Source organism: Mesoplodon mirus (genome assembly GCF_964341445.2).
Source record: "Mesoplodon mirus genome assembly, chromosome: 13".
Lineage (NCBI taxonomy): Eukaryota > Metazoa > Chordata > Mammalia > Artiodactyla > Ziphiidae > Mesoplodon > Mesoplodon mirus.
In genome coordinates, this window is record NC_138989.1 from 79,582,519 (window position 1) to 79,597,167 (window position 14,649).

A 14,649-nucleotide genomic window follows, 5' to 3' on the forward strand; every position below is an offset into this window, starting at 1 on the left:
CTATTAGAAAAGGAGAATAGTATTAGAGTTTTGGAACTATATATCCAAAGGTGTAGAGACTAGTCAGCGAGTGAGACGAACACAGAGGCCATCACTTCCCATGTATGGAGGCTTCAATTAACTTTGCTGACTTTATTTTCAACATGTCTTCTTACCTTCAGAATGGATAAAGGATATATATTCATAGATCCTCTTACACACTCAAAAACTTACTACCTCTGTGCTTTGGCTTCCAATTGTCTTGCTGCCGGCTCTACTGCTCCTCCATTAATGCAATTAATTGCTTTAGCTAATCTGCTCAATATGTTTAAGAAGTCAGTGAGGGCTGGAGGAAAAGTGCTCAAAATGGTTGTGAAGATCCAGTGTCACCCAGCACACATGTACTACACAGATAGCCCATTTTCTATTCTCCTCCTCGGTGCTTTTTCACACTGATGTCTAGTTAGTCTAAGAGCTTAAACACTCTCCTTTCTCAGGAATTTCCTATACATTCTTCCCATAACCTAGAATGCTTTCCATGCTCTCCTACCTTGGTCACGTGCTCAGCTCAGCATTCTGGTTTCAGTGTATTCTGCCTTGGTCACAGAATATGAAGGAGTTCTTACTTTCTTCTATTGAACCTTGTTTATTTCACTTCATAATATTCACAAACTCAATGCATGTATTTATTAATACACAAATGTTTAATATTTATTTGTAAGTTCCAAGAGAAAAGAGTCCCTGTTGCTTTCCTTTTATTATTATTATTATTATTATTTTTTTTTTTTATGGTATGTGGGCCTCTCACTGTTGTGGCCTCTCCCGTTGCGGAGCACAGGCCCCGGACGTGCAGGCTCAGCGGCCATGGCTCACGGGCTCAGCGGCTCCGTGACATGTGGGATCTTCCTGGACCGGGGCACGAACCCGTGTCCCCTGCATCGGCAGGCGGACTCTCAACCACTGCGCCACCAGGGAAGCCCTATTATTATTTTTTTAACGTTGCAGTGGTGTCCTGCTGTAAACTTGGTACACTGTACAATGCCTGTTGCATGTTCAACCCTTCTCAACCAAAATTGTGTAAGGGAATGTCTTAAGGCATCCATTGCATGTATTAAAATAACTGTAACCTGTACATTCAGAATAATAGAAACTAGGTATTATCCTGGGGAGAATTTAGAATATAGTCACTCAAATCATATTTTTCAGAATCTGATTCTCAAAAGAAACTTGATTGATAAAGGCTGACCTATTTAATACTTGCTAAATGAATGAATCAATAACAAATGCTTAAAGACCCAACACATGTTTAATTTTTTAAAGCTTTTCAGGTCATAAAGATGGAAATAATATTTGTCTCATTAACAATCACATAATTTTATTGCTTTTGGAACTTGCCACATTCTTGGTTGGTTAGCCAGGTTTTTTTTTTCTCTCATCTTTAGAGTCTATAAGCTCATTTATATGGGTTTAATCTTTGTAGTGACCAAAGCAATCAATATTTGTTAAATGAATCAATGTCACATAATTCTTAACTGTTTAATAGATGTAAATAAATAAGAGCAATTTTAAAATTTATTTCATAAAGTATTCAATTGATTAACAGAAATTGGAGGACAGAAAAAGCAAATGTTGTATTCACGTGAATCAAAAAGACATAAAATACAGAACTAATTTTTTTTAAGTTCCTACACCCAGCCATAAACTCAGCTTAATCTCATTCTGGCTGGGTGTACAGGTGTAACTCTGTGATTTTAATTTGCATTTCCATGATGACTAATGAGGTTGAGCAATTTTAATATGCTTGCAGACTTTTTGTTTGTCAATTTTTTGTCAATTGCTTGTAAATGTCTTTTCCCCATATATTTAAATTAGGTTGTCTGTAGTTCTGTAATTAATTTGTAATAAACCTTAAGTATGTTTTATATCCCACACACAAATCATTTGTGATATGGGTGTGAAAAGTCCAATCTCCCAACCTTAGAAAAACCAGCTAAAAGATTAAAAATAATTAAATGCTTAACATTACAACCCATTTATTTATTGAAACATCAGGTCTACTTTACAACATGTTTGTAGGCAGAGAACTTTTGCTCTGACTTTGCCTTAGAATCATGTTGAATTGCACTTCGTTTCTTCCAGGAATACCTGTTGTTGGTTCAATGGAGAAATATGGTTGGCCTTGTCGTAAGCTGTACAGGAGACGAGCGTTATTTCCACTTGAAGGATCATCAGCATCACTTGCTGTCACCTGGATGACAAATGTTCCTGAGGAGAAAATACACAGTTACAAGAAATTAAGCCTATGGTCTTTTTGAAAAACGGATTCCAGTTCTGTAAGGTATTCTTTCTTTAGCAAGCAAGATGATGATATGCAATAAAAGACTAGTCCTCCCTGTTCTGAATTATAAAACAAGTATCTTTCTGTATAGACAAGAAAATATAACCTTATACAAAATAACCCTAATTTCCACATACCATGTAGAGTTTTAAATATGTGAATCCGTGATCTAATGAAATATAACTATTAAACAACCCATTACAATACATAATTAAGGATCATTTAAAGATGTGTTATTAGCAGAGGAATCAAAGGGAAATTAGAAACAGTTTTCTTCAAAAAACTATGTTGTGACCTGTACCTCAAAAAATTACAGAATATTAGTAAAATATTAATTAAGATTATTGAAATGATCTCGACACAGTGTCAAGCTGAAGATGAGCATAATTATTTGGCTTGCTTCATCCCCTTCTGTAAAATGCCTACTTTCTTTAAAGAAATTTTTAAAGTGCAAAACAAAATCTACCAGATTGATAAGGTAAGTATTCTTATTAAAATTCAGTAACAATCAATAAAACTCATGGGAAATAAGTATTTGTATGTTTAAAATTAATGGTCAAATTAAAAATCTTTCTTTAATGAGCTTTTCAATTATTTTTATGTAAACATGGAATCTAGCATTATGGGTCTTGTTGGAAATCCACATCTTTGAGACACTATGTTCTATGTCAATAAGAATGGCAACACAAATGGCACTAAATCAAATAGGCTTGTGATTTTATGTGAAATTAGCATTATGAAGTTTTTCATTACAATCTAATTTTATAAACTGACACATTCTAATATGAAGCCATTCTATGCTTCAGTAATAAAAATGTTGAAACTTTTACTGTGGTCCTCAATTGCATGTATTGATAGTATTTGCTACTTTGTTTTAGAATTGTTATGTTAGTTATTTAACACTTGTTTTGTACTGTCCTCCACTCAACATGTAGACACTCATTAGTTTCAGGTGTTTTAAATACATTCCTGCCATTTGAGACAACATGGATGGACCTTGAGGGCATTATGCTAAGTCAAAGGCAGAGTATGCAATGAATTATACGAGGAATCTAAAAAAAAAAAAAAAAAAAAAAAAAAAAAGGCGGAACTTACAGAGACAGTGGATTGCTGGTTACCAGGGTCTGGGTTGTAGGGGAATTGGGATGTTTGTCAAAGGATGTTTGTAATATATTCATATTACAGTTAGAATATGAATAAGTTCTGGGGAGATTATGTACCTTATAGTGATTATAGTCAGCAATACTGTATTATAAACTTCAAAGTTGCTAAGAGACTAGATCTGAAATGTTTTCACCACGGAAATGATAATCATGTGACATGATGGAAATGATAGGTAAGGCTATAATGGTAACCACATTGCAATATATAAATGTATGAAATCAGCACATTGTACGCCTTACACTTACACAATACTATATGTCAATTATATCACAATAATACAAATACTAAATAAATGAATAGATAGATACATCCCTGTAGGAATCGTAAAGAATTATTCCAACAAAAGGCTTCTTAGAGACATTTCTATCAGTTTGTAATAGGCAAGTCTTGTTCTTTTAACTACGCTTCTTTGCACTCATTCATTTCCTTCCCCTACATTTCCTCATGATGTCTCCATTTCATTTATTTCTATCAGGGTTTCTTGTCTCTAGTTTTCAGAACTAGACCACCTGTATTTGGCTTCAGAAACAATAGTCAAAATCATTGTACTCTTAGTTGTTGACCAAGAGAAATTCTTAATTAAGACTTTAGATTTCTTAACTTAGTACCGTACAAATGAGAATCAGGAAGACTAAGAAAATGCACTGACTCATAGACCACCCATACTTCATTTCTAGAGACAAGAGCTATGGAGTTAGGTTGTTATTCCCAGTTCAGTTTATTTTAAAGCCCATTTTAATCAACGCTTCATTTACTTCTAACCAAAACATACCTCTTCAATGTCCTAATATGTCATGACCTTTTTCTCTACTAAATGGAAAACTTAATGTAATATATTAATGTCACAAAAAATAATTTCTTTGCGTGTGGGGTAAATAAAAAAAAGTCAAACTCAGAAAATTTAGTGGATAAAAATATGATATAAATATTCAGAATAACTCTCTCACGTGAATTTGTTAGGGAGTTCAATTTCTAGGAAAATAATTATTGTTCTCCCTTATAAGACTCACTGCACTTTTAAATTAAAAGTAGCAATCCTACAGAACTGGCATAATTCTACAATGTTTCAAACAGTGCTTGATGATGAACAATTGATGACTAACCAGTGATTCACTTTTTATGTTTGTGAGTGTGTGTGTGCATGCGTGTATGTGTGTGAAATCATGTGTCTGTGAATCTTACTATAAACTTACCACGGAAAAAAGAAATGTAAAATAAATTAAGATGATACAAATATGCAGCAGAATTTCCAAAAATTCATTGCATAAAGTCTTGCTTTATTCTTACTTATAATTTGTAAATGTCATCTATAAAATTCAGAAGGACTTTAGCAATGTTCAATTCTTACATCACTCTGATGATCTGATTTTATTTTCTTCAGTTGTTTCAGTCTTTCCTTTTTTCCTGTTTCAGTTTTATTGACATTACAATTCATTAAATACAGATTAAGCAACTTTAAACCCTCTAAATATTTTCTAAATGGTTTTTCTAAAAAAGTAAATAGAGAGAAGTAAGCCTGTATACTTTCCTAATCAGTAATTTAAATACTGTAGAAATCTTCAAAAAATAGTCAAATGTAAATAAATAGTAATAATAAATAAACATCAAAGCAATTAAGAAATACAAAAATATTTGATAATATTTTGTATATTTATGTTTTCCATTAGGACTTGTCATGTGTAAGAGGAATTGTGCATTCACTTGCAGTTATGTATGCTATACTATAGTGCATACAAAGTTGACAAAATCACTATGTGGCCAATAATGTGTCTTTCATGGAAATAATCAATAATTGTTTCACAGTCCCCTCTTCCTTGTGTTACCAGTTAAATATAGGCAACAGACACTTAGTTGTTGAGTATCATCTTTAATGTGCATTACTGACTCAATCAATGTATGAAGCATGGTACATGTCACATATATAATCTAACCTGTTTAGTCTCTCTTTATTCATTTTACTGTGCTCTCACTACAAGTGACAAAGTTGGGTTTATTACATTAATGGATAAAAAATTAAATTCTCTCTAAATTATATTAGAAATAACTGTATTTCTAAAGAATAAATGGTCTATATGTACATTAATGAAAGATATGCAGACTATTTTAACCTGAAATATATCATCAGAAGGATATTCTTCATATGTATTCACATTATTTAATAGGTTTCTTAGCTTAACTGTGTTTTATCATATAGTGTACTGGGTTATAACTAGCCCTCTTTCAGATTTAACCATGTCTTAAAACAACTTTATTCACTGTCCACATGACTCACACACTTTTTCTCACACACCATGGAAGAAGCTGCAAGTAAAAAAAGTAGATGTCTACAAAATTAACTCTGGCTTGTTGTAATGCAGGTACTAATACAATTTTTTAAAAATTAAAAAACAGGGACAAATGCTTCTAGGACAAGATGCCAGAAAAAAAAATAGGGTTTAGTAGGGCTGTCATAGGTAGAACTGGAAATCTGATCGCCCTACTTTAGAACACTGGTGACAATGCAAAATGATCACAATGATTATGTGTAAAGGGAAGGGCCAATAACCCAGAACGAATATGTATATACTGAATCCTCTCACTCTTAACTCCTATTATTCCACCTTAAGACACCATCCTGTAATTAGAGTTGAATAACTGATGGCAACTCTTAAAATTTTAAATTGACTAGATTCATGAAATTGAATTAGCAAGGAATGTAGACGAGAGAGTGGGAAAAGCCTTCTCTTGGTGACTGAAGGATCCAAAGGTCATTGTGAGTCTCTGAGTTGAGTCAGCATAGCTAGATCACAGATGACCAAACTATTTGGAAATGCAAAGAGCCAATGACTGCACTCTTGCAGTCTGAAGATTTCTTAAATCAGTTGGTATCTACACTGTTAAGTGAACAAAAGTTTAATTCTAAAAAATTATTGTCTCAGAATCAGATTTTAATAAAAGTAATTTCTCAGTTTACTTGTTCCTATAATAAACTTACAACATAATATGTTGAAATATATAAATTCTGCATTTTATCCATTACATTGATAGTTGATATTGTTTGTCTATATTACCCTTGAGAGATTTTCTTCAAACATGCAAAATTTAAATCAGTTGTGTCTTTCTAGATGGATTTCTAGAATCTTAAAGCTAGTTTTTGCAAAGAACTTTATAAAAATAAATTTAAGATGATATTTGACTATGCCCACTTTATCAGACATATCATATTGCAAAAACATTTTACATAGGTGATGCAGCATGTAAACTTGTACCAAATTCTTGAGAAAAAAAATCACGTTGATTTTATTCAACCTAAAAGCAGCTTCCACATAGTTGGAGGATCTCTTCTTGTGCAACGTCTCTCCTCGTGTCTTTCTTTTCTTACATGACTGACCAATCTCATTGATTCTAATTCAGCAGTCAACTAAGTTCTTACAGTTCGGTCACCCTGTACGTTTGCCTTTTCTCTACCTAAATTCTCTACCAAGGGTATCTCATCCTTTGTCATGCCCTCCACGCCAGCAATATGCCAATAACTCCAATATTGATATATACAATTCTCCTCACCCTGCAATGGAATTTTTTTTCCCAGAACATGGCATGGCTAGCCTCTTTGTATCATTTCCTTCAAATGCCACCTCCTAAATGTCCCCGTTTCATCCAGTCAATTAATCACCATCATACTTTACCCATACTTAACACTTTAATAACATACAATGTCAAATATTACCTGGCTTATTTAAAATAATTATTTACTGTTCATGTGCTATAACTAAAATATAAGTTCCATAGTAGCCGTTGCTTCATATATTTCCTTTACAACTGAATCCCCAGTCTTACAAAAAGTTCCTAGAACATGTGAGGACCATAACATATGCTAGTTGAAGAAGAAGGAGGAAGGGGAGGAGAGAAAGGAGGAGGAGGAGAAGAATGGAAAGGGGAAAAAGAAATATCACTGCCAGACTTCCCTGTGGCTCAGTGGTTGAGAATCCGCCTGCCAATGCAGGGGACACGGGTTCAAGCTCTGGTCCGGGAAGATCCCACATGTCGCAGAGCAACTAAGCCCACGTTCCACAACTACTGAGACTGTTCTCTAGAGCCCACGAGCCACAACTACTGAGGCTGCGTGCCACAACTACTGAAGCCCGTGCACCTAGAGCTCATGCTCCACAACAAGAAAAGCCACTGCAATGAGAAACTTGCGCACCCCAGTGAAGAATGGTCCCCGCTTGCCACAGCTAGAGAAAGCCTGTGCACAGCAAAGAAGACCCAGTGTAGCCAAAAATAAATAAATAAATAAATAAATTTAAAAAAAGAAGAAATATATCACTGCCTAGTTATCACATAGGACAATATTAATGTGTCAATTATATCTAAGGACAGTTGGTCTTGATACATGCTACACAGCTAAATTTGTTTAGGCTGTTGTTAAAACACTATGTTCTGAATATATGTAGAAGTAGGTCTTTAAATTGTTACCTGGAATGTTTAAAAAAATGAAGAATCAGGAAAATATGTAATGGAATATACATTTTTAGACTTCCTAGCTAATGAATCAAATGTTTAGGTAAGGCAGTTTTAAAGCACATTAGCATAATTTAAAAATGACAATTATTAAATTACATTGAAGTTTATCATACTTAAGTAAATTTTGTGAATTAAATTTTACTATCTGTTGTATTATTAAACTTTTCTCACAAAGAATGTGTGGACAAATTTTGTGTAACCATACCATGATTTTCTCCCTATTGGAAAGACATGTCTGATTTCCAAGGCAGTCAATTATTACATCTAATGGAAAGCATTCTCTTCTACAAGTATTATATTTAAAATATTTATTGAAGTGGAATTGGGTTTGAAAAAGAACTTAAAAATGGATATGGCTAAACAGAGGTCTTCAACCATTTTGTTTTGTTTTTAGTTTTCAAGTTCCATTGTTTGGATGTATCTAGGATTCTAGTCTTATAAATTGGTTTCTCCTATTTTTATGTGTGACTCTTTCAGGATGATCTTATGTATTTTTTGAGATACAAAAGAATAGTTTGTTTTGGAAAGTAAATTCTTTTATGGAAGAAACCAATAAGTGAACAAGCTGAAGAATTTTATGTATACTCAAATAAACGTTTCTTTCTATTGAAGACTAAAGTTATATTTTAACAAGACAAATTACTTATTAATATATAGTATGACTATTTACAAGATTTTAATCATAAGTCTAATGTTTTCGAATATTTTACTTAACACATTTGCAGAAAGAAGTACCCGTGTAGAACGGTAAATAATTCACTTCCAAAACATATGCTCGAAATTTTAAATCTGTTTTCATTGTTAATAGGTACATCTTTGACGTAAATTAATATGCAATACCTTCTGGAGACATCTCTGGTACAATGGCCTCATAAGGTTCATCTAGGAATTTTGGTTCATTGTCATTGATATCCGACACTCTGATGACAAACTCAGACTCAGGTTCCATAGCCCTTCCAGTAGTGGTGTCTATTACCTGGGCTCTTAGAGTGTAGAGGGACCGTTCCTCTCTATCAAGCTTCTGTACAGCATATATGTCACCTGTTCTTTCATCAATGACAAAAATACTTCCAGCTCCAGCTCCCAAAAGCTTGTACTGGAAAGAGTTGTTTCCATTGTCTAAATCAGATCTTAGCTGCAAGTGCAAAGAGAGATAATTTACTTTCCAAACATGTTAAGACAAATTTTAATCATTGCAATCTTAATTTCTGTTAATTATTCCCTAAGAATTCCATATAATTCCCATATTATATTAAGTGAGGTAAAATGTTAAGTTTAAGATTAACATCTATTACCATGCAGAGAAGTCTGAATTTTCAACGAAAAGCACTATACAAATTTCATTACTCTAAACAGATTATTCTAATTAGAAACTATAATGATTGAAAAACAAAGCCCCTTTTATACATTATGCACAAAAAAGTTGGTTCATGTTTACTCTATATGATTACATTTTTAGTCACTAAAACCATACTCTCAAATATTTATATTAGATCGGGGCCTAGAGACAGAGAGATAATGATCTAAAATAAAGTTAAACAGTGATGTTCTATCTCTAGGCTAAAAACACATAGAAAACATGGAAATATTAGTAAAAAAATTAGGGAGCATGTTGAGAAGATGATAATAATCTCAATCATCCATAAAATCTACAAATTGCTTTATATTAGTTTTCTCAATTAATCCTCATGCATTCATTGTAAAATACACATTGATATAATAAATTCTTTCAATAGAGAAGGAAAGTAAGACTGAAAATTTTAAAAACTTTCACAGCGTCACATGGTTTTGGGGTAGAATTATGATTTACACCAAAAGGCCTGTTTGATCTCAGATCCTCCCCTGCAAACCGGTACCTAACATGGTCTTTTAGTCCTTGAGTTTTAGCCAAATTAGCTCTAACTCTTCCTTTCCAACATAGGTCACTCATTTCTCAAATGTACTTCTTTTGTCCTCACTATTTTATTTATTTAAGAGCAAAGTAAATTTGTCATTTTTCATAGTGTGAATGGAATTTTGAATTTTATATATAAAAAAGATGTTATGATATAGGTAACATTGTATGGTTTTTCATATCTAACATATTTTTACATAAAGAAAGGAAGGATTAGAGGATAATCTCTTAATTATTGTGAATCCATGGTTCTCTTGATTCACCATTTATGAATATACCCATCTTCAAAGTAAGAGCTTCTCTGAAAATTTACAAAGTTAGCCAAAAAATACATCCTTAATTTCATAATTTTTCTGATAGCTCGAAGTACAATATATTATTCTGGACTAATTAATAATGTTTTCTATGTGATTGTGGAGAATATCTAAAGAGATCTAAAACAACAAATTTTAATAATTTTAATAGTGTGTGAACATCACTGCTCTACAATGAAAGAGCCAAATTGGAGACAATAAAAAGATAATAAAAGAGTTACAGCTTTTAAAGTTTGAAAGTCCTTCATTACTCGTAAAAGTGAAATCCCCATGCCCCAGTGATAAGAAATTGTGGAAAACAAATGTATTCTCCAATAAGTATACCAAATGAAAGCAATGCTTAGTCCCTGGTTTCCAAATATTATTTCAATGTAGTTTGAAAATTTGAATGTTAGAATGAAGACAAGTCAAATTCAGTCATGAATAAATGTATTTCAAGTATATTCATGTTAATTTTCATAGATCAGTGAGCTTCATCTTTTTAAGGACCCATATTTAATTAAAAAAAAATTGAACATCTTCCTCTTGTTGTCACAAAATGCATTTTAAACACTTTTCAATTTCGTGGATTCTAGTGTTATAAAATATTCTGTATTTCCATTCAAAAATATTTTTCAATTACATAGTTACTATCAATTTGGCAAATCAATATGACTAAATTTTTACCTAATTGTGTGTTCCAAATTTAATCTGTTTTAACAAACAGATCAAAAAGAAAGTTATTTTGGACACATCATCTACATTTTATTTTTACCAGCTCTGTTATTACAAGCATGTAAGTATTCATTATTACTCTCTTTTAAACCAGTTATCTGTATGTGGTTTAAGCTTAATGAGGTTGTTTAGAGGAAAATATATCTGTTAGAATATTTTCATAAATATTTTTACTGAATGAAAAAGAAGCAAAACAAACTGCTATATGAAAGGAGGAAATGGGAGATATGTGTGGGGAGCAGAAAAACAAAAAACAGAAAATGTGAGTTATTCAGTGACTAGTCCCTGTTCTGACTGCACTGATGCACTTCCCTGTAGAGCCTTACCACTAACATTCGCCTGCCAATAGTAGCATGTCTCCTTATTCAGTGGTGGGAGAGCCCATGGGGATCTGTGGAGTCCTCTGTAAATATGGCTAGAGACTCAGGTAACTAGCAGACACTTAACAACGGACCTCACACTGTTCTGCCTGTGCTTTACCTGGAGTCATCTTAGAAAATAAAAAGGGATGGGAAATATTACTTATAGCAGGCAGGCACGCGCGTGGGTGGGCGCATACGCACGCGCGTGCACGTGCACACACACACACACACACACACGATTGAAATCTGTTTGTCTAAAACCCTAATCTAGGCCTTTGGTCGAATGTACTCATATATTTGGATGATGGGACAGATGAACTCATATGGAATCCAGACAACACACTAACACTGCAGCTCCCCTAAAAGGGCTAGAAAAAGAGAGTTAATAAATTTTGAGTGTTTCACGCTTTGGGCCCAATTAAATTTTAGTGTCAGTTAATTAGTGGTTAAACTTATTTCAGTTCATCCATCCAGAGAAAGAGCCTTACAGAGAAGGACATGATATTATAACTATCTCTGTTTGAAGAAAATCAAATAATAATAAAACCCAAAAACATAAATAGGAAATGTTTTGTCTCATAAAGGAAATTTTCTTAAAATGTATTCTTATAAGAAAATGAAATAATTATTTGTTTTACTTCAACTTCACTAATCAAATGAAGTGTGTAGGCTCTTGAAGCTACATAACTGTAAAAGGATTTGGTATTAATCTGCTTCATTAAAAATTAATGAGGGGTAAATCAACACCTACTTAGCATAATGGAAAATCAGGGTAAATACCGTTGGTAAACATTACTGTTCTCCGTGTGGTGGCTTTGATCCATAACCAAAAATAACACCATCACATTTCCAGATGTTGATAAATGCTGTAATTTGTATGAGGTTAAAGTGAAATTTAAAAATCAGAGCTTTCCCTCTTTTTCAAGTTTTTGCGACTATTTTAGGTGCTTGCAAATATAACAATCAATTATGCTGGTGTTTGAAGCTTTCTAATGGTTCCACTAAGAAAAACGGAGAATTCATCAAATACCAAAGCCTCCTCCACTCTTTCGATCAGATTTACAAGGTTATTTCCTGTAGCACTTTCAGAAAATCAGTACCTGGCCAATGTGATGTCTAGTCTTATTCATTTCTTCTGGTACAAAAAACTGGTTCCACATCCAGCCCCGCCTCACTCTCAAATGAGATCCCGCTGGGTGCTTAACTTGCTCTGTTTTAGAGTTTTCTGTTGCTATAAGGCAAGGCAATAGGAGAGGAATTCCCAACATAAAAGGCAGCAATAAGCAGCAATTCATTCTGATCTTTATTCCAACTGGTACTCTTCAGAGGAACAGTATGTTGCAAACAAAAATCTTATGTTCCCTTGTGATATTTTTAACTCTTAGGTATCTTTCATATTCCTAGAAAACAAAAAACAAAACAAAATTCTCAACATTTAAAAAATAACATTTTCTCACATAATTGTTAAAGACAGGATACAACTTTTGCATCTGTAAAAATGGAACAGAAATATACACTCATCTTCCAGTTCAGCTACTTAATTATGTTTTGTAACTCAGCAATAATTTGAATGGTACAATTACAAATTTCTGCTCAGTCATTGTAGTCATAAATTTGCCTGAAGGTTGAAAAGTTGCTCTAGCAATCTCCTTGATTGATAACTGACACTGAGATATTTTTTAAAATTTAACCTGCTTACTTATTCCTTTCTATCTCAGTAAAATTCAAACTATCCAATTAAATCAACCATCAAGCCAGGGAAAAATGTGACATTTTTCCTCTTTTTCAATAGATACGTTTTTTCATCCAGTTTCCCACATTATGGTATTTTACATAGCTAATTAAATAGACAAAATGACAATTCAACTTAAAACCTGGGGGATTTAAACATTTACACTGATTTATACTGATGTTATAAAACATCATGTGAATAGAAATCCTGTTAAGATATTTTTATATTGCAAAGATATGAAAGAAATGCTTTTCAGCTTAACAAAGAAATAAAACCATTTTTAAAAAATAAATGAAAAATTACAGTGCTTGGGTAAAATGACTGAATGTTTATAATACGTAAAATGGAGATGAAAGGTATCTTTTAGTATGTAAATATTGAGACAAAAAACTCAAGCTACTGACTTTTCCATTTAAAATTTTCCATTTACCTGATACTGATCATAACAGCTCTCCATGATATGATTGGTAATTCTCACCCTTATATAAAACTGAATAACTTTGCAATTTCCACATCTATATAGTGCCTCCGTATAACCAGATTGGATTTGTTTGTTTGGGATTAATGAAGAAAAATAATTTTGTCCAGTCTACAATGCCATAGTCAGCAGAAAAATCATAGAATCTCTTTCTGTTAAGAGTTTTTCATATGACCTTGTTTTGAATTTTCTCCACATATTTTTGATTGTCCCTGACAGGTTTTTTTAGGTCTTTGGCTCTTGTTAGGAAGAGTTATTAAAAACACTTAATTAAGAAAGAACACATTGTCATAAACGGGGATCCTGTGGTCCCTCTGTAATTACTTCAAGTAGATGTATTCTTTGTTATAAGTTTACTTAATGAAAGTCATGAAGAAATTCAGCTGAGGTGAAAATTAAAGATGAATTTCACCCTTATGTTAAATATTTGAAATTTTTATGTCTGTTGCTTAGAAATAGCTAAAACATATATTTTGATAGCTAGTGAATAATGAAAACATTTGGAACAAGTACAGTTTTCTTTATGAGAATATATTTTGTATACATTTGTAAAGCTATCACTAACAGTGATATGAATTATGCTTAAAATGTTGGGTAAATAACATCTATGTTAACTTTATATTATGGTATCTTCATACATCTAAACAGAGTATAATGAACACCTACATATCATTACCTAGGTTCAAAATGATCAAAACACGGTCATATTGTTTAATCTATATACATATCCACTTCCTGATATTAAAACAAATTTCAAATGTCGTTATCATTTTTTTTTTTTTTTTTTTGTGGTACGCGGGCCTCTCACTGTTGTGGCCTCTCCCGTTGTGGAGCACAGGCTCCGGACGTGCAGGCTCAGTGGCCATGGCTCACGGGCCCAGCCGCTCCACAACATGTGGGATCTTCCCGGACCGGGGCTCGAATCCGTGTCCCCTGCATCGGCAGGCGGACTCTCAACCATTGCGTCACCAGGGAAGCCCGACACTCTCCTTACAATTCATTGGATTTAATTGATTTTTCATTTTTATGACTAGAACTAATCAAAGTTGCATTACGCACACACACACACAAATGGTATCTAAACAAATAGAACGTTGTGTTTATTTCCAGGCTCCAGCTCTATGTGTGTGTGTGTGTGTGTGTGTGTGTGTGTGTATGGAATTTATACAGG

The 14,649-nt window shown here is 33.1% G+C and overlaps 1 protein-coding gene across 1 annotated transcript in view; it reads right to left on the bottom strand.

Annotated features, from left to right (window-relative positions):
- CDH19 (cadherin 19) overlaps positions 1–12,650 on the bottom strand; it is a gene marked incomplete at its 3' end in the record, with an annotated part of 55,197 nt that extends 42,547 nt beyond the window's left edge. The window contains exons 1-3 of the mRNA XM_082640574.1: positions 12,369–12,650; positions 8,825–9,119; positions 2,125–2,244 (exon numbers count right to left, since the gene is read on the bottom strand). Coding sequence (XP_082496700.1) covers positions 2,125–2,244; positions 8,825–9,119; positions 12,369–12,563 — 610 coding nt within the window. The 5' untranslated portion in view covers positions 12,564–12,650. The remainder of the gene's footprint in view (positions 1–2,124; positions 2,245–8,824; positions 9,120–12,368) is intronic.
- Between the last annotated feature and the right edge of the window lie 1,999 nt (positions 12,651–14,649).